Below are 20,114 nucleotides of genomic sequence, written 5' to 3'. Positions count from 1 at the left end.
AATATATAATTCCATAACATTTTTTTTTATTTGTCATTGGTACAACAAACGTAAGAAAATAAGAAATACAATATATTTCATTTATGTATACAAACATTTATACATACATATATGTATTTACATTCTCAATTGATAATGTACAATATGTTATCATTTTCTTAATTATAATTTAATAATACTGAAAATTATTTCATAGGGTCAACGGCTAAATGAAATGCAGAGATAGAATGTATGATCAACGAAAAAATTCATAAATAATTCTTAACGCAAAGTTATAAGTTTAAAGCTTTATAAAAGGAGTGAAATAAAACTTTCGAAATCCAACAAAATACATATTATTATTCTAACTAGCTGTAGCATGCAACAGTGTGGTCGTGACTTCATTCAACTCTTGGCATGAACGTCCGGTACGATGAATAACTTCGAGATTATTTAACATCAAAGGTTCGTGAGATTTATCGCGCGTTATCTCCAAAAGCTGTTGCGATGACTTATCTATAAACAAAATAAAATGACGGTATATGAATGATCATTTAATAATCCATTTCTAATCCAATATTTTTGATTCAAATTCTGACCTTGATAAGTTGATAACAAGTAAGAAAGTTCATCTTCGGTAGATATGTATTGAAATTCTTCCCCACAAGCTCCTTTAAGCACAGCAATAACATCCGATCGCGGATTATAAAAGTACAAACCCTGCTTTCGAGCGTTAAATTCATTTATCAACATTGCTATTCCCTGTAGTGGAAGAAATGATATTACTATCGCGTGTACCAATTATTTTTCTGTTATTCATATATATATATATTTACTTTAGCAGCGGTAAAATCAGCTCCGAGGACATATCTACAGTCAACCACAACTGGAAGTTGACTGAAGCCTTGCTTTATGGCAACATTTCCAACTGATTTTTTAATAAAATCTACAGCAGGGAAATAGAGACTGTTCCCGGGTGTTACCATCAGATAATCAGCTCCGGAGTTAGTCTACAACACAGAAAATTCGTGTTTATCTAGAAATAAACAATTACGAGTTTAATCGATACTCACTGTATATTTATCAACGTGTACCGTAGGACGTGCAGAGGGATATAACAAGAATACAAGATTTGTTCCTACACCTAACAAGATTCCATACTCCACTCCAATGATCAAACAGAATAAAAATGTGACAAACATTGGGATTAAATCTTTTTTGCTACTTTTCCATATGTGCTTTACAACTTCGTATTCAATCATATATATTACTGCACAGATAATGACTGCTGACAGAGAAGCTAGAAAAATGATATCTGTTCAAGTATATTAATATCCAAATTATGAACGAATTAATTAAATGGCAAGTGCGTTACCCTTTGGTATAAAGTAGAAATATGGTGTCAGTAGACTTAAAGCCAGAATAATCAATAATCCTGTGTACAAACCACCCATTGGTGTTTTTACACCACTTGCATGATTCACTGCAGATCTACTAAACGAACCTGTAACTGGCATTGCACTTGCACAGGATCCGAGAAGATTACAAATACCTAGAGTGATTAATTCTTGGGTGGCGTCTACTTTACCACCATTTGCAAAGGCTTTAGCAATTGCTACATTCCCAAGGACCCCGATTACAGGTACCAATGCTATGGATGCACCTAATTCTGAGCACATTTCAATGAAACCAAGTGTCTCGTTCTTAACATGTGTGGAGAAAGGAGGTAAACCAAATGGTGGAAGACCAGATCTCACAGGACCGGTAAGGACAAATTGAGAACCAGAGTCTGCAGAGTTGAACATGTAGGCTATAGCTGAACAGACAATAACAACAAGAGCATTTCTAGCTGTTGATATCAACCATATCACTTTTGTTAATATCTTCTGATGTTTATCTGGCTTTTCATTACTCAAACCCAACTTTATATCTTTCATTTTCTAAATAATGGAAAAAAACATGCTTTACTTCTATAATTAGAGGAATAAATTGTAACTGATAAGCATTTTTATATTACCCTAAACAGCAACAAAACAATAATGCAAGAGAAGCTCATCCCAGTATCCCATAAACTAGTTTTGTCAATGTTTTGTATCACCTTTGTTAAGGTGTCTAAAAATCCTTGAGAGGAGATCTTTAATCCTAAAAGCCCTTTTAGCTGAGAAACCACAATTATAACAGATGTTGCAGAGGTAAAACCAACTGTGACTGGGATTGATATAAAATCTATAAGTACACCTGCAAAATGATTTTGTAACTTAAATATTCATGCTATGAGCATAAGTTGTACTGTTTAATATTTCAACTGAAGCATGATATGATACCTAAACGAAGGAAAGCCATCAAAAGTTGCAAGCAACCGCATAAAAATGCTAACAATATTGCAAAATCTGCATTTCTACCCTGTACATATTCATGAGTCATCAGTGCCATCAGTGCAGTTGGCCCAATTGTAATATCTTTGCATGAACCAAATACAATGTACACCATAGCACCCATAAATGCAGAGTAAAGGCCATACTGTAAAAAATATATTACTGTTTTAGAAATCAGTATTTACAAGTTTATACGAAATTATTTAGTCAAAAATGATTCACCTGTGGTGCTAATCCAGCTAACGTTGCATAAGCTAGTCCTTGAGGCATAACGGTAAGTCCGACGGTAACGCCGGCAATCATATCGTTTAAAAATTTTTCGGAATTATATTTTGGCAACCATTCCACGATCGGTATTCGTTTTCTAATAAATTTACTTAACTGACCGCCTTTCAGTTGCCATTTTCTACCGTCAATTTCGTGCCCCATTATAAATAATGTACCCTTGAAAAACATATAGAACTTATAGAAACTAAGCTATCGATGCAGAGTACCTTTGCGTTCGAAATGATATAAGAATTGTAATCGTTTAAAAACTAAATGTGATAATACTCGTTCATGTCGTGCGAGTCATGGAATGATAAGCCTTTAGACATTTGCTTTTGTAGAAACCGTGAAATATATTTTACCTGTGAAAGTTATAACTTTCACCGAAACACAGCTTCCCACGCAAACTTTTGTATTTCAGTTGGTCACCGTGTTATCACGTGTCACGATGATAACATGAATAAAGAGGAAACGATACCTAATTCTAAATTTTCAATGCTCACATTTCACGATATAACAAAGAACTGAAAGGCGCCGAAGGCCTTTCGGCTACTTATATACCCCGACAGAATGCAAAATTGGTCTCACATTTGTGGAGGAAAAGTTACGGCTAGCCTTCATACTTTTTGCGGGATAATAAACGTGGAGTAAGCATATATATGAATAATCTTAATGTTTCACCGATTCAATAAAATATGATAATACAAATTCTGGACGAAAACACATTTATCGTTTTCTATATAAAAAGTCTGTTCTGATTAAAAAGAAAAAAAAAACAAGCGTCAAAGGAATTACGAATCGAACACGCTGATAATTTTAGAAATACATATATCTTCCATTTAATACGAATTTTTTCATTTTCAGTTTCTATAATATTTCTAACTCTCTTTCAATATAATGACGCTACGCACACTGGCTGTGCATTCATTATTTTTATCTCATTTTAATTATAATTTTTAACGGTGCTTAAGGCAGTAACAATCGATTGCGCTTTTTTTATTATTTTACGAATCATTGAGCATTTCGGCTGTTCGAATATAGTATGTATTTCTCAGCATTCGTCAAACGCTATTTATTAACGAGGACAACGTGCTTTATTAAAGGGATACGGCTACTTGACCCTTTCCATTGACAATTATCGTATATACATTAAAAAAGTGTTACACGGTCACACGAATAAAAATTTTACATATGTTTTCACGTAATGAATAGCTTGAATTACCATAGTTCGATTTTAACACTCATTCCATAAGAACTACATAAAGATTTTATGATATAGAAGATGACATACATATCTCTTCAATTATGCACCATCGTAGGACATACGGCTGATTATCGTGAAAAAAGTATCATTCATATAGGTCATTCTCTGTAGAAAAGTTATCGATTACATTTGTGAGCAAGCATAACCTTTCTCAAATTACTCGTCAACTTCCTATCATATTTTTTTTTTTATAACTTTACTATACAAAATTATGAATGAAAGCTGACGACACGCACAACTTAATCCATCCGCGAGAAAGAAATGTACAACCAATACCACGCGCCGAACACGATCTCACCATAAACTGAACGTAGGAATCGGCACTTTATACGAGATGGTTTTCCAGGGAAAGTACAGTTTGCGTTCTTGTCAACAGAGGGACTGCATTCGTACACTGCAGTCGGTAATTTAGAACGAACAAGTTTGGTTTGCTACTTTGTCGAATGACAACCAATCAATTTTCACTGTTTTAAAATGTCCTTTGAAGGGTGCGTTATTTGAATTTCAGAAACGTACTTCTGCTCTAAGCAATACTTATTGGCATAATATAATCAATAATTACGAATTATAGAATTGTCATTTATAGAACTACATAATAAAATGGAAAGGTTATGTGAAAATTATGTTTTTTTAATTAGGTTTGAAAATTTTCCTTTTGTTTGCATTTGCGCATCCTCCCATGTATCAGTATCATATATCAGTATTATGGCGTCCTGTACGGTGGTTGGATATTCTTTCTAATCTTCGTATATCAAATGGAAGACAGTTTTTCTCCTGCAAAATATTCTGCTTTAATATTTCGATTATCATCAGAGAATTAAATATACGGTAATTAGATAGTTTATCATTCTTATAAATTAATATGAGAGTAGTTTTGAATTGGAGAATCTACAATAATGACCGTATCCATTCGGTATCAATTGCGTCGTAAATGTACGATAATTGTTTTTGATCTTTGTATTAATTACATACAAATTAAATTTAAAACATTCCTAGGATTGGGTCCATTATTTTTACTATGTTCTTCTTGTTTCGTCCATTAAATAACTTCATAGCTTTGATACAAAATAGCATTTAAGCGATCACGAAAATAATGTCGTTACGTTATTTCGTTATGTTATATTGGGTGATTTTGTTGTAATTTACTGTAATGAATGTAAACATTGTATTTGTTATTTTCAAATCGTTTGAAATTCGATAAGCTTGTAGTCTTTGGTCTGAATTTTATGTAAAATAACGTTAAGCTATTATTTTCTGTAAGGAATTATATTTAGTTTTTATAAATTAATTTCTGCCAGGTAAAATGGAAAACAGTGATAAAGATTTACGAAAAGCATCTGATATCAGGCAGATGGCCATAATCGGCAAGATACACAATATGCAATGGCTAAAAAAAAATTCTCAGTTATCAGGCCTGTATGTTTAAATTCATTTCGTACATTTTAGTTTATTTCATTTAATTCTTTGTATTTTTGTATTATTTTATCTTAGTTATTAATAGTCTTTTATTGTAAGATACGTTTGTATTGTTAACAACTATTGTAATGTCTCTACTAATAGAATAAGAATTGTAATGTTATGAACAAAAGTATATTATTGGGTAATAGGGTATTCAGTGTACAAAGAAAGTAAAATGTTAGGACATGATTATTCTAAATATCTTTGTTAACGTTTGGTGTTCATCTTTATATTATAGCACCAAAACACTTCCAGATGCTATAGAATTAACAGATAATACAGTTGAAAGTAATATAAATGAAGAAGCAGAAGAAAGAATTGAGGTTGCTTCAGTTAACATTGTTTCAACTAGTCCTGAAATAGATCAAATTAAAAACATTTCAACTAAAAACTTAAATGAAGATAACAGTATTACAAACAAGGAAAAATTACATTCATCATTAAAGGTTATTGATTTAGTTCAAGAGGAGATGGAGACTGTTTGGAACAAAGATGTTAATGTACCTAGTTCGTTGTTTCCAAATTCTCAGTCTTTGGTTGTGCAAAGACTGGGTGAGCAGGAGAGGATAAATATGACTTTGGCGGAGAGTATTGTTACAGTTCAATTAGATCAATTTAGGCTTAACGAAGAGGAAGGGAATAAACCAAACGACTCTCATAATGAAGCTGATAATGAGTGGTTGGTAACAGATTCATTTAACTTACAGCTATTGTATCGTGTATTTTTAAAATTTCACACGTATGTAATTAATTAGGGATGCTGTCGATCATATCTCTAACTTGCCCAAGTCAGATAATGACATAGATAATCAAGCAAGTCCAAAACAGTGTCATGATAATAATAACAATAATGCGAAATCTAAGAGTCAATCAGCACCGGAAACAAAGAAGAATGTACAAAAGACGACAAAAATTAATACCAAAAAGTTGAATGAGCAGAAGATTAAAAAGCAACCAGGTGAGAATGAAATCTTTCAACTTAATTTTAACATTACTGAACATAAATTTTAGTAAATGGTTTTCTATTACAGGCAATTCTTTAAAAGAACCTTCTAATATTTCGAAACAGGGTTCTAAATCTAAGGATGATTTGCTGGATTTATGTAATGATGAAAATAAAACATCAACTTCTACTGCAGAGTCGAAAAAGATATCTGTTGCAATAAGTCCTAAGTTTATTGATAAATATAGTAATAAAGTTAATGGATATAATAAACAGTTGATTATTGGAAAAGGAACACGAACGAAGGAGCAACAAGTTTTTAAACCACATTTTTCTACATTTAATGATAGTGGTAATAGTAGCAAATCCTTCGTAGAAGGATCTGATGACAAAACTAAATGTATTACTACGAAATTAAAAGTATCTAGAAATGAATCAGATAAAAAAGCCAGTGAACTAGATGATACAAAAAGGTGTCATAAAGTTCAAGTGACGCGTACTCAGTCGTATAATGTTCAATATAACAGAACTAAACCATTAATAAAGACACAGCAACGATATGTAAAGAATGTAAACAAACCGGATGAAGCTACCTCTATTAAAAGTACATCCGGCTTTAATACCACCGCGTCTACTTCAACTGAGAATTCGTCTAAAAAGAGATGTGAAAATCAACAAAGCGTAATGAATAAACAAATTAGCGATACGCACTCGACCCACAATATTTTGGGAAAGAGTATTAAAAGTCCAATTGTTCCAGACTGCAGTACAAGTGAAAGAAGCTCTGCAAAGTCGAGTTCTGTACCATGTAAACGAAATTACCAAAATTTAAGTAACACAAAACATACTGTTGAAAGGAATGTCAAAGATGATCAAACGCATAGTCAGAAATTCAAGAGGGATTCTAATATTTACAGACGTTCTTCGTCTGCTGTCCCGGCATTCTTAAAAGATTTAAGTGGACAAGCAAAACCAGAGGATCACAAAAAGAATGTTACCGATAACAATTCATCAAAGGATTATAAAGTGAAACCGATTAGCACGGTAGCTAAAGTACATTGTGAATCTGAAGGCTCGAAAGTATCTGTACATCCGCATAAGACAAGTAACGGTGCTAGTAATACAAACAAGACTGATACAATAGATTCACTTACTCTAAATAATGTACAGTCTGTAAAATCATTAAATTCTTGTTCAAACAATACCAAAGATTCCGCGACTGTAAATGTGTCACAAGAATTACAAGTTTCTCAAGTCTCTTGTAATAAAACAGAAGTACAATTCGTGAAGACTGAACAAGAAGATACTAGTAATAATAATAGCAATAATAAAACAAGTACTAGTAATTCAGATACCAAATCAGTTAAATTCTCAGATAACGTTCAAGAGATTAACGTGACGCATCGGTCAACACCATCGCATTCCGATAATCCGATTCATCAAAATAAGATAAATCCAATTAATTCGTTTTATTCCAATTTACAAGATACATCTAACACGAGTAATGCTCAACAAATGGAAAATCATGAAAGCGTACAAAATAAGAGTTATTTCGATAATAATAATGCTCAATATAGTAATACAAATATCAACATACAACCTACCGAAAGAGATTTACATCTGCTAGACGTAGTGCAACAAAAACCTGAACAAACTTCGCATATGTCTCCACAGAATGTATTGCCACAGAACAATGGTAGCGCTGCAACAATTGCAATGGGAAATAGTATACCTTATCAAAGTATGCCTGCTATGTATTTAAGTCAGTATAATAATACGCAAAATGTACCAAGGAAAACGGCCGACAGTACAATCATTTCTCAGAATGCGTTAATTTCAAGTACCTCTTCTTATAACGTAGAAAGTCAGAACGTTTCACATAACGATACTTCCAACGTTCTGATGCATAATACTCAAACATCTGTTTTACCACCGCCTGGTTTTCATAATCATCCTATAACTACTCAACATAATCAATGGAATTTACCGTTTCCAGATATGTTTCTTTTTGGAAATGTGATGAACTCACCTCCTCCTATGAACATGCCGATACAAAACTCCAGACACGTGTGCAGCACGGATTTCAACAACATGCAACAAACTGGCTACCTGCAGCAACCAATGTTCTACGTTCCACCGATGTGTATGCAGAGCTGGAATCCGTTACTACAGTACCCACCGCCTTTGTTTCAAAATCCTACATATGCTAATTGTAACACGTATCCTAATCAAGTATTATCATCAAATAATTTAGTAGATTCTGTTAATTGTCCCGTTACAACGTCTGTACACAACAACACGTACAAACATTTTCAGCCAGTCCAGCAGATTGAGAATCCTCCAAATTTCTCTGTGCCTGTGAAACTCGACAATTACGTAGGAAACATGCAGGGGTGCAAGTCGAACAACGTCAGAATGAAAGATAACCAGATGGATGCTCACATGAGGGCTAATCAGTATCGAGCTCCGGTGCCAAACGATTACCAAAATTGTTCACCAGATGGTCAGCAACTGATGTTACCATTCTCCTATGGAATCGCGATGGATTCGATGGCAAGAAATTGTCCATCTAACATGCACGTACATATGAGTCAGAAGTATGCACCGCATGCCCTAACTACCGCTAATTATCAGAGAATGCCAGATACATGTTCAGCATACCAAAACAATCAGGACTTAAACAATAGAAAGGATGACGTATCGAAAAACGATTCGGAGTGTATACCACCGATGGTATCGCCAAGGGAGTGTATGTATTACGGAGTTAATTACTCCCGCAAGAGTGATAACGTACAGAACTCATCCATGCGATCGGATGTGAAACCCGTTGCTTACAATATCCATTCGGTAAACACTCAACATTACGTTCCGCAATTTCAAAGGAACACCTCTTACCAGAACGCGTCACCGAAAGAACTTACATCCAGGGTAACCATAGGTCGTGGTATACGGAAAACGATGGATCAGTAAGCGTAAAATAGCGACGAAACTACATCTATATTTGTTGTTTTTTATAGATCATTGCAATTCAGTGGTACAAAAACCGTTACACTTACAATTATTCATCTGTTCGTATCATCATCTTTAATCTTTATATATGTACGTATATTGCAGAATTAATTCATGTATTTAGTTTTCTTTCTGTTTAATTAATCTAGAATCTACTTATATATATAGATACACACAAAAATATCATGTACATCGTGTTAGATGTTTCGCATTACTAGAGATAGTTTCTAAAGTTGAAAAAGATGTAAAAGAAAATTGATACGATACTGCCATTCGTCGGAAATATTATTACAATTAGCTTTTTCTGGTTTCCTATCATAACAGTGTGAAAGTAGCGAATCTATTTTCTAGATTTTCTTCAGGCATTTATATCCACATTGCTATAGAGATCGATGTTACTCGTTACTTGGATTCTATGTACTTTTTGAATAACGAATACTCGAGTACTCGTTCCGAGGTGTTTCGCGATGCTTAAGAAACGCGAAACGGCAACGCACGATATTTAAGTGCAAAAATTCTCGAGAGAACACTTTTTTAAGTTCCTATGATCGAAAGTATTACGACCACTTAGCATTTAGTTCGCGTTACGAAAATTTTCCTTTCGTTTTTCCTTTTCTTTAAAAAATTATTGAAACGAGAAAAAAAAAAATGTTGCGTGTTAAGTATAAGCAATTCATAGCGTCGAATCATTTGATTTTTATGACTTAACGTCGATAACATGATTTTCTTTACATTTGTTCAATTTTCTTCCTTTTATTTGTTTATGTTTCATTTAGAGGCAAAGAATTTTTATATAACGTATATATTCGAGCGTAACGATTTATTTTTGTTTAAATATTACTTATATTGTTAAGAAATATCATATAGTTTATTTTTCGAGGACTTACAAGTTTTTACAAAATAAAACGTAAACTTGCCGTAATTGGTAGATGTTATATATATATATATATACATTATACTATAATCCCTCAACATATTCTGATATGCATTTATAACCACAGTATTATTCTTTCATCTCTATTAAGAAATGCACGTGTCAATAGTCTTTTTGAAATAGAAAAAAAAAAAAGCAAGTAATTTCTTATGAACTATATCATTGCTGATCGATTCGTATATCTTTATAAAAAGTTACAAAAACGTACGAATTATCATACAATTCAAATACAAATATTATATATATAAATATATATATACACACACACATCATAAATAACACGTTAATATTCATTACGATTTTATACGATATCGTTGATAGTCTTATAACTCGATTTCCACTATACAATTAAAAAGAGAACTGCAAACGATGAACTAGCAGGAATTTTTAATACTCTTCTTTCTTCTAATTCCAATTTACATCGATCAACTTGTTGCAATGATTTCAAAGTTTCGTACTCGTATGCTCGTTCTTGGTAGCACTGGTAGGCTTTCCATTCGACATATCTAATAGTTCAGCACCGATTTCTCGAGTTCGTTTGATCGTGTTCCATTCTTTCAAAGCAGCTATCATTTCAGCATCAGTATTGACCACTCTGATCGTTTCCTCAGAGAGGGATTGGATGCTCCTTAAAACTTCCTTGGAAGGTCGTAACAGTATCAAGTTATGATTCTTCTCCTTAAAGTCTCTCATTACCATATTCAGTCCCTGTAAACGTTAGAAATCGATGGTTCAAACGAAATCACGAAATGTGTTCAAATCTGTCCTAGATTTTACGTCTCCGAACGATCGTTCTATTTTTTCTTCGTTATTCTTATAAAATGAATAGAGAAATGATCGAAAGCGAGGATCGATCTAGTTTCGTTCGAGGAAATAGTAACGATGATATTTTTGATTAATTCAGATAGAAACGAAAGAGAAGGCTCGGAGATGTAAAATCCAGGGTATATTCGAAATTTCTTTCTTTAAGATAAAAGATCGTTACAGTCGCCGCGGTGTAATCAATTTTATCGATGTGTTTGCAATCTAACACGACCACGTTCGAGTTCTTGAAGGTTCTCTGTAATTTATGCTGGTCAGCGGCCAAGTTCTCGAGCAAGTATATCCTCAGATACTCCACTGCTGGGAAAAGCAAACCGGCGCTGGGCTGCACGAGGATGTAACTTAACGTAGGCGTCTACACCGAAGAGAAAGAAGATGGAACAAAGCAAAGGGATATTTTTAAAACTAGCTATCTTTCAGAATCTTCGTCGATCATTGTTATGTACTTACATTTCTGTATTCGATATATATTGTCGGCCTGGCGTTGAAATAAATTAATATTGCCAGATCAATCGTCACGCCTATTAAAATCCCTATCTCAACACCGGCGAACAAGCATGCGAAGAACGTTGCGAAGGTCGGGATTAAATCTCGTTCTGAAACGACGTTAAAGAGTATAGCAGGATAAGATGGTCAAAAGTGCCCTTGAGCCGATTTTATTCAGCAATGTATTATACAATTTAATAGCTTATAAAAAAAAAGGCTGCAGTTCCGAATACGATCGGTCGCCGATCAAGATGAAATTTTGAGGGGCAGGGGGGTGGAGGGTGGGGACCCCAAATATAAAGTGACAATACCGAGGAAATCCAGATGTCAAAATCGGCTGAGACACCCTGTATATTAGTATTCAAAAAATCTGAAAAAATTCTAGAATATTTCACGCCTAGGTTTTACAACCGAAAAATCTGAAAAAATTCACAATCATAAAGAAACATGTCTAGAATATTTTAGAATTTTTACAGATTTTTTGAATACTAATAAATAGAGAAAATATGGCAAAAACCGTGTTTTCGATTTTACCCTCTAACTATCCTTCCGGTTGAGATGCATGGTTGAAACTTGGTGTAATAACGTTTTTTTTTCTTCATAAGCAATTAAATGGTACATTGCTGAATAAAATCGGCTCAAAGGCACTTTTCACCATCTTATCCTGCTATACCGTTTATGTAATTATTTTTTCAATTTAAATTTTCTATCAAGTTTCTTTACTCACTGCTGCACTTCCAAATCGGTCGAAGTATTTGCACCTCGACCATGAATATCACCGCGCAAACGATCACCGAGCTCAGAGTCGCTCTTGGGATGTAATAGAAGTACGGGGTGAGTAGACTTAGAGCTAGAACGACTAGAACACCTATGGCAGAAATTCAAATTACTTTCTCATTCCATGCACGTGTGTTTCTCTGTAGAAGCATGGAAGTATCAATTCACCGGTGTATATGCCACCCAATGGTGTCCTCACACCAGAGGCGTTATTCACGGCGCTCCTGGAGAAAGAACCGGTAACCGGCATCGATTGAAAGAACGAACCGACGATGTTGCACAAACCAAGGGTCAACATTTCTTGAGTAGCATCCAGTGACTGCCCTCGCGCTTAACGGAAGATCGTCGATTAATTATAAAGTTACGATACCAAAAAGAAAAGATGAATTTGTTTCGTGGAACTTACAGAACGCTTTCGCGATCGCCACGTTTCCAATGATCGAGATCAAAGGAACGATCACTATACCGCTGCCCAAATCTTTACAAATGTCGAAGAAGGTTTCAGTTTGATTGGCGACGGTTCTGGTGAAGGATGGCGGCGCGATGGAAGGTAGCCCCGAGTCGATGTGCCCTGTTAGGATAAACGGTGCCCCACCGTAGTAACCCTCGTAGACGTAGGACACCACTGCGCACAAGATCACGACCAAAGCGTTTCTACCAGTTCCTAGGAACCAGATCGATTTTCCTAAAATTTCATTCGAGACCTTCAGGTCTTTCACTTTCTGCAACGAGAAGAACAGAAAAAAAAAAACACGAGCCGTATACCACGGTATACCTTTTACCATCAGTTTTTTACCATTATTTCTACGCGTTCACCGAATATAAGAACTAGTTTTACTTCGGCGCAGTTCCACGGTGAATTACCTTCAGGGTCAACAGAGTTAGAATGCAACAGCTGGACAGGATCAGGTCAGGTATCCTGGTCTGACCTATGCTGCTCGCTAACACCCTCCAGATCTCGATGAAACTTTCCCCGTGAATTTTTAAACCGAGCAAATTCTTGATCTGACTGCAGGCAATTATGACGCTGGCCGCTGAAGTGAATCCACTGACAACCGGTATGGAAACGAACTCGACCAGAAAACCCAGCCGAAGGATTCCAAGAACGATCGTAACGCATCCTGACAAAAAGCACAGGAGAATGGCGTACTCCGGAATACCTCTGGAAACAATAGGAAAATTAATGAAATTACACCCGTTCAAGTACACGCTGGTAAGCACACTATACTTGAAACAGTTTAGCTGAAAATTTATCATGCTTCCATTGAAATATTCGAAAATCGCTTTTTAAGAGCTTTGATCGTGAACATTGCCCGAAGAATTTCTGATAATAGGTTCGGTAATCTAATTCGTTTCATCACGGTGCGAATTGCGGACACGAGATTGAAAGGATAACAGCATCCGTTCAACCGTTGTTAAATTATATCAGTCTTCCAATTGCTCGCGATTGTATGTACGATCAAATTCAACTATTATGTTAACCGGCTAAGATGTGTCTTTCACGAGTGCTAATAAAACTTGTTAATATTGTAGGTTGATCTGAAAAACATTGTAGGTGGTGTGGAAGTCTGGGTCGTGCATGAACTGCACAAATTACTTTATGGCTGGGGCCATAAAGGGCCCGCACGAAGGTCCTGTACTGTATACCGGATAGTATACAAAGCTCGCAGAGCCGAAAAATAATGTAATATTAATATTTTTTGAATGACAAAGGCCTATCAGGCTGCCAGGAATACATATATTTTTTCAGGATATGAAATAGATAGTTATTTTTCACTGACTAAAGCCATTCAGGCCTTTTTCTATTAGTACTTTCTCGCTAACTAACCTAACCTAACCTAACCTAACCTAACCTAACCTAACCTAACCTAACCTAACCTTTCTCTATCCAATCGAAACTAAAAGAAAGCTCTCGCTGCTGATCGAACGGGTTAGAGGTTGTACTGTGTAATCCGCGCAGGAGGAGCCTAGCTGGCTCCTTCGTACAGGACCTTCGTGCAGGCCCTTTATGGCCCCGCCATAAACTGCCATAAAGTAATTTTTGCAGTCCGAGGCCCACCGGAAGTTTGATAAACAGCAAAGGGATGTAACTAATCACCTGGCATACGTATACGTCAACAAGGAGATCAATGCTGTTGGACCGATATTCACTTCTCGACAGGTACCAAAAATGATGTACACGAAGCTACCGGCGAATGCGCTATAAAGACCATACTGCGGCGTCAGACCCGCTAATCCAGCGTACGCTATCGCCTGTAATTAAAATGATAGCGAAATAATAGTTTGTCGTCGAGTTAACGCGTTCGCTGTCACTCAGAAAACATTAGGGACACGCTGTGTGCCACGATATCCTAATTCCTACGAGTAACGTCGAGGCACAGTCGACCGGTGGCACACGGGTCATCGCATTCTATGTCGACAATGCTTCGACGGTAGCAGCGAACGTGTTAAACGCTGTGACACATTGTATCGTTGCGATAAAATCGTACACTCTTTGGAAAGTACCTGTGGTATTAAGGTCAGGCCCACTGTGAAACCTGCAACTAGGTCACCAAACGCGTCGTTTGTCCTGTACAAGGGTAGCCATTTTAAAATAGGTACTCTGTTCTTCAGTAGTCTCTTGAAGTTCAGCCCGGTCATGGCTTTCCTGTTTTCTTCGTGGCTGGCCAGTTAGATTCTCTTCTAGCACATCTTGTCACACTTGCTGCCTACAGCGAAAGTCTTGTTAATTACCTCGACGAGAAGCGTTATTTACCAACGGTTCGGATTAACCCCGTGAAATTTCAATGATTATTTTGTAATTTTTATAAAATGTGTCCAAGCGAAAGGAAAATCTCGATTCCTACTCGATCGATTGACGTACTTGATCATCGGCTCTATTATGCAACCGACGACGTCTCGTGAACTGTGCGCAAACGTCATTTCGGATAGGTGTCAGACGAACTGTTAATCATTCGATCTTTAGGAGACAATTAGTTAAGGGTTTCTGACGGCAACGCGTCGTGTCAAGTCACCTGACCGGCAACCACGTGAAACCTATTAGATCACGTGATTGTCTTGCTTCCTTCTACCTGGTCGCAATTTATTTCAAATACGCGCTCCTTGTTTCCGTTCACCTTATCACCAAGACTGATTTAAACAACTATTTCCATATGTAATTGACTTGGTAAATAGTAACAGCGATACCGTGTAATTATATGTATTCAAGTCTAATGTCTCACCGCACCAGTAATAATTTTGTCAACGCGTACCTTTTCTTTATTACACTTGTTTATTACAAACGATGGAATAGATTGTTAATAATTTGTCAGTTTCAGGCGAACAACTTGGATGGATCGTCGGGACGTTAGGAGCTTACCGTTTGATGCGTACTCTCCTACCTGCTCTACACTCTGATTAAATCTACAGCTGTTTCACACGTGCCTCCGCTCTCCCTCCACTTGGAGAACCTGCTGATACCTCGTCCAGGATACGAACGCATGCGTCGCCCCCTCTAAATGGTCACTGGCTTCGGAAAACCCAAATCATGGACAATTTACCGAACAATTTACCCTTTCTTCACGGATCCATGACCGGATTTTTATTCACAGAACTTCCTGCTGGGTGTTTTCCATCCTGACGCTCTGATAATCTTCGTCAGAGTTTGTTTGGTTTTGTTAATAGTAGAAGTGTGACGTAGAAAACGATGGAGTTCTTAATTCTCCTTCATATGTTTTAATTAGTATTTTGAATGTATTAATTATTATTCATCTCTTTATCAAATTAACGCTTTTTAACTCTTCAAAATATTGAACTAAGTATACACTTAAATACCAATTTGATAAAATGGTACTTAAGTGAAAACAGTGAGCCTTGGAAAACAAGTTAATCATGGTGGAATATTATTTTGAAATTTTTGATGGAAAAAGTTGGATGATTGCAAAGTATCATTACCTTCGTGATAGAAGATGGAAAGTAAGTTTTAGGATGGTGACGAGATGGTAACTGGTAAAAGTAGTATTTAGTATTTTGACCATCAATTGTATTAATTATTATTCATCTCTTTATCAAATTAACGCTTTTTGGCCCTTGAAAATATTGAACTAAGCATACACTTAAATACCAATTTGATAAAATGGTACTTAAGTGAAAACAGTGAGCCTTGGAAAACACTTATCATGGAGGAATATTATTTTGAAATTTTTGATGGAAAAAGTTGGATGATCGCAAAGTATCATTACCTTAGTAATAGAAGATGGAAAGTAAGTTTTAGGATGGTAACGAGATGGTAACTGGTAAAAGTGGTCGCGACTCTCTATGATTACGTGGCGTTAATTTATGTCTCCTGTGAAAAAGCATAAACGAGAATGGTAGAAACAAACAAATCGTTATAAAAAACAAACAGAAGTAGAGATACGATTGTTCCACTACCAGATTCCTTCATCGATCGCCGTGGAATGTGTCGATTACTTCCACAAACAACACGTTCCGCTACACTTTTCCATACTGTCGCGTTTCTTTTCTCGTTTTTCACTCGAATTCTTTTTATCTGTTTTGGTTTCTTTTTCCCAAGAGAATGGTTGAAATTCTTCGCGTGTGCCGGCCACTGTGTGCATGTCTGTAATTACAAGGACGTTCTGTGTTCTTGAATGACGATATGTTTTGCATGTTAACATGCTTCTCGTAACACGTCAACACAAAAAGTAACAGAAACTTCTGTTCTTTTCTGATGTATCACGAAATTAATGAGAACTGGTACGTGTCAGTAACAAACGTCTCGAAACGTTTAATAGGTAATTTGTCAAAGTCGTTGAAAAAACATTCTAATCATTCAGCTGCTTCGAATGATAAGTGGAAGTAACCTGTTAATACATGACCTTAAAAGACTAGTATTGATACAGCTTGAACGAGATCATCGTTTAGCCATGAATTCATTACCGTTTCACGTCTCGTTGGGCATTGTTTATAAGAATTGACACTCGGTGACTCGAAAATCACTAAAAATAGAAACAAATTATGTACGTGATTTTTCGCGTTTACCGCTACATCTCCGTTGATAAATATGCTCAAGTTTAGTCTTGAAAGCGATCTCGATGTGAGAATTATCAATAAAAACTGTGAACGCGTTAAAAGCTATTAACGTGATCTAGATTAATTTTCTATAATGATTCTATTTTTTGAAATTTCAAATGTATTTCGTCTCGATCGGTTTTTACCATTGTATACTTGTTCGTCAGTTAGTCCAACACTTGAGACAATATTTATATTCTTCATTATTTACGAAAGCAATCGCATTTGCTATAAATAGCCATGCTTGACCGTCTCTTATAAATACAAAATCATGAAAAATAAGCAATGAACTTATAGTATAAAAATATTTAATAAATTAGTTTCGTTGTATCGTTTATTAAAAAAGAAAAGAAAGATATGTTCGAGGAATCCTATATAAAAAAGTTTCGTTGAAAATTAAAGTGTTCAGTGTGTTGTGACGAAGTAATTTGTTATGTAATCAACGAGTTTCTTGGAAATGATACAATTAATTACAAATTTCTCAGACAACTACGTAGATTATAGAATTGTGTAAAACGGAATTGTTTGCAATTGTAATGGAAATTTGCGTTTGTAAGTCAATAAGCTGATTCAAAAATAACACTTGACTCAATTTGTTATTTGTTATTTTTTTTTTAATGAAGGAAAGAATTATCGCTACTTATTTAGAAATGGAAAACCATCGACAGATTCTACCCAGCATCTAACTCGAAGTTATTGAGCGTAATATTCCGAAAGATGCTCTAAATTCATTATTACAACCCGCTAAAATTCTTCTAGACATAGATCATTAGTTAAGCTGACAAACCGAATTCTTAAATATCCTTATTCCTTATGTAGAGCGCGGTGAAACTTCGTATCAAATGAATGTTAAGTAAATATTCTTTCATTAGCGTTTATTAACCTTCAATCAAGTATCTAATATAATTATTGAACAGAGTTACAAGTGAATCATCAACGTGATTATAATATTTATGTAAAAATGTATTTGATTAACAGTAAATACTAAATTGTTGAATGTGGTTAAATTATCTTCTCTTTAACCATTGTTTAATTTCTAACCTCTATATATTAATACTTTGACAGTTGTATGTTTTGTTAAATTCAATTCTTGCATTTTAACTTAATTAATTTTTGAACTGTGATTAAACGCTATAATGTTAATTACCATCAAAATTAATTTTAGAAAATTGTTATTTTTCTTTTTTATTGGGTTTAAATATTCTCCGCAAAAGTTGGTTTTTTCCTGTAAGAACGTTACAAATGCATAGAAATCGGTTGATTATTTGATATAATCAGCGATGCCAGAATCGTGGGACGTGGGACAGATTTTTACCCTCTCCACGACGTCCCAGTGACTCCCCTACTTCAGTTGTATCATCTAACACAAGCCTGTTGTCCCACGTGTCCGTGTGAGCTTTCCGGGTTCAGCTGGTCCCGGCATTTCTACATTATCGGCTCAATGCTCAAGCCGCCTAAGCATGTGGCAGCAGCATCGACGAGTCGACAAAATAATATAATCCACTGGCGAACGGAGAGCTCACACGGACACGTGGGACAACACGCTTGTGTTAGATGAAACAACTGAAGTAGGGGAGTCACTAGCCACTGGGACGTCGTGGAGAGAGTAAAAATTTGTCCCACGTCCCACGATTCTGGCATCGGATTCAATTTCTGGTCGGATTTCGACTCTTGGTAGCAGGATAATAGGATAGGAAAGGAAGTAGCACAACAAAGAGGTCTTTGTGCCACCAACTTTGGTTATGTGCTCGTAATACCCCCACTAGTGTGACATGTGGAGCACATAATGCAAGGAGGTATGGCGCCGCACAGTTATTTTCCCGCTTTAGACGCAGACTACGGCAGGTATTCAGAGTCGCAACTTATTTCTAAGCTGGATTGTAGTCCGGCAGAAGGAGCAGAGAGTGAAAATCGTGTCGACAATCACGTAAGTATCTTCACACTCACTATCTCTATCACTTTTATTTTTCTGTGTGTTGTGTGAAGTGCGATTAGTTATGTTCTTACATGAAACGTCGCAATTTTCGGAAATTTTAATTACTTACAGTGAGTGTAAAAAGTGTTTAGACAGAATACCTCGGTTAAAATTTGACCAAATGACTTGAGGTTTTTTCAGAAGTTATACAAATTAATTTACTAAGATTGTGAATTCATCTTTATAACTTTTCAAAAAACTTCGTTATTTACTCCAATTTTAACTGCGGTATTCTATTTTTACAATGGCCACTTATTTTTTCCTCACACTGTACATTCGTGTCTTCCTTATTGTATGAAATAAGAAGTTTATTTACTGTACGTATATTTAGGAACAAATAAATGTGTCGTCGGCCGAGACCGACAATGGTGCACAAAATACGCAAGTACTATTGAGCACAAATGACCTCATCAAATTAGTAATGGAACAAAAGAAACACTTAAGTATATACATATAATTGCGATTTCTCAGCGTGGAATCAACACCCATATGAGTATACTATAATAATTATGTTTATGTTTCATCTTACAGATCACAAATTTCAAAAAGGAGGTGAAGAGATTGAAATATTCCAGAGGAGGAAGAGGAGGAAGAGGACATTTTGGAAAGAACAATCCAATAATTATATTTAAATAAACTAAATAAAAACAAAGTACTATGGTTTGTTTGTTGCACATCCTATCCTTACCCTCAATTATAATATAAGTAAATACAATATTATCAATACATAATTGTTTAATATATAGGTGTATTTAAAAAACAAAAACATAAGTATT

The 20,114-nt window shown here is 35.4% G+C and overlaps 4 protein-coding genes across 14 annotated transcripts; 2 read left to right on the top strand and 2 right to left on the bottom strand.

Moving 5' to 3' along the window:
• Positions 1 to 272: 272 nt before the first annotated feature.
• Positions 273 to 4,211, bottom strand: LOC114874341 (sodium-independent sulfate anion transporter). 3 transcript variants are annotated; one of them, XM_029183527.2, is made up of 10 exons: positions 4,122 to 4,211; positions 3,913 to 3,990; positions 2,577 to 2,798; positions 2,304 to 2,499; positions 1,997 to 2,217; positions 1,355 to 1,919; positions 1,053 to 1,279; positions 816 to 989; positions 579 to 741; positions 273 to 495 (listed from the first exon to the last, which is right to left on the bottom strand). In XM_029183527.2, exons 3-10 carry the CDS (start codon positions 2,781 to 2,783, stop codon positions 344 to 346), a joined length of 1,905 nt encoding a protein of 634 aa, XP_029039360.2. In that variant the 5' UTR covers positions 2,784 to 2,798; positions 3,913 to 3,990; positions 4,122 to 4,211; the 3' UTR covers positions 273 to 343. The 3 variants fall into 3 exon arrangements, with proteins under 3 accessions (XP_029039360.2, XP_029039362.2, XP_029039361.2); XM_029183529.2 differs by having other exon boundaries at positions 3,913 to 4,174; XM_029183528.2 differs by lacking the exons at positions 3,913 to 3,990; positions 4,122 to 4,211 and adding an exon at positions 2,984 to 3,898.
• Positions 4,212 to 4,470: 259 nt separating this feature from the next.
• LOC114874339 (uncharacterized protein DDB_G0283357-like) lies at positions 4,471 to 10,217 on the top strand. Of its 4 annotated transcripts, none has more exons than XM_029183526.2 (5): positions 4,471 to 4,713; positions 5,582 to 6,022; positions 6,099 to 6,301; positions 6,375 to 8,027; positions 8,283 to 10,217. In XM_029183526.2, exons 1-5 carry the CDS (start codon positions 4,565 to 4,567, stop codon positions 9,254 to 9,256), a joined length of 3,420 nt encoding a protein of 1,139 aa, XP_029039359.1. In that variant the 5' UTR covers positions 4,471 to 4,564; the 3' UTR covers positions 9,257 to 10,217. The 4 variants fall into 4 exon arrangements, with proteins under 4 accessions (XP_029039359.1, XP_029039358.1, XP_029039356.1 ...); XM_029183525.2 differs by having other exon boundaries at positions 6,375 to 8,518; positions 8,603 to 10,217; XM_029183524.2 differs by adding an exon at positions 5,184 to 5,301 and having other exon boundaries at positions 4,628 to 4,713; positions 6,375 to 10,217.
• LOC114874342 (sodium-independent sulfate anion transporter-like) lies at positions 10,142 to 17,292 on the bottom strand. Of its 6 annotated transcripts, none has more exons than XM_029183535.2 (11): positions 16,725 to 17,292; positions 15,695 to 16,638; positions 14,820 to 15,022; positions 14,413 to 14,567; positions 13,179 to 13,476; positions 12,721 to 13,036; positions 12,483 to 12,644; positions 12,265 to 12,405; positions 11,502 to 11,647; positions 11,215 to 11,406; positions 10,142 to 10,937 (listed from the first exon to the last, which is right to left on the bottom strand). In XM_029183535.2, the coding sequence occupies exons 3-11, from the start codon at positions 14,952 to 14,954 to the stop codon at positions 10,674 to 10,676; spliced, it is 1,809 nt and encodes a 602-aa protein (XP_029039368.1). In that variant the 5' UTR covers positions 14,955 to 15,022; positions 15,695 to 16,638; positions 16,725 to 17,292; the 3' UTR covers positions 10,142 to 10,673. The 6 variants fall into 6 exon arrangements, with proteins under 6 accessions (XP_029039368.1, XP_029039363.1, XP_029039366.1 ...); XM_029183530.2 differs by having other exon boundaries at positions 15,673 to 16,638; positions 16,725 to 17,291; XM_029183533.2 differs by having other exon boundaries at positions 15,673 to 15,945; positions 16,725 to 17,291.
• Positions 17,293 to 18,866: 1,574 nt separating this feature from the next.
• LOC114874348 lies at positions 18,867 to 19,990 on the top strand. The gene is made up of 3 exons (XM_029183545.2): positions 18,867 to 19,290; positions 19,670 to 19,781; positions 19,870 to 19,990. Exons 1-3 carry the CDS (start codon positions 19,150 to 19,152, stop codon positions 19,968 to 19,970), a joined length of 354 nt encoding a protein of 117 aa, XP_029039378.2. The 5' UTR covers positions 18,867 to 19,149; the 3' UTR covers positions 19,971 to 19,990.
• The last annotated feature ends 124 nt before the right edge of the window (positions 19,991 to 20,114 follow it).

The sequence above is a fragment of the Osmia bicornis genome, chromosome 10 (genome assembly GCF_907164935.1).
Source record: "Osmia bicornis bicornis chromosome 10, iOsmBic2.1, whole genome shotgun sequence".
NCBI classification, from domain to species: Eukaryota; Metazoa; Arthropoda; class Insecta; order Hymenoptera; family Megachilidae; genus Osmia; species Osmia bicornis.
Note: the sequence above shows the minus strand (reverse complement) of the source record. Positions and strands in the feature narration are given on the sequence as shown.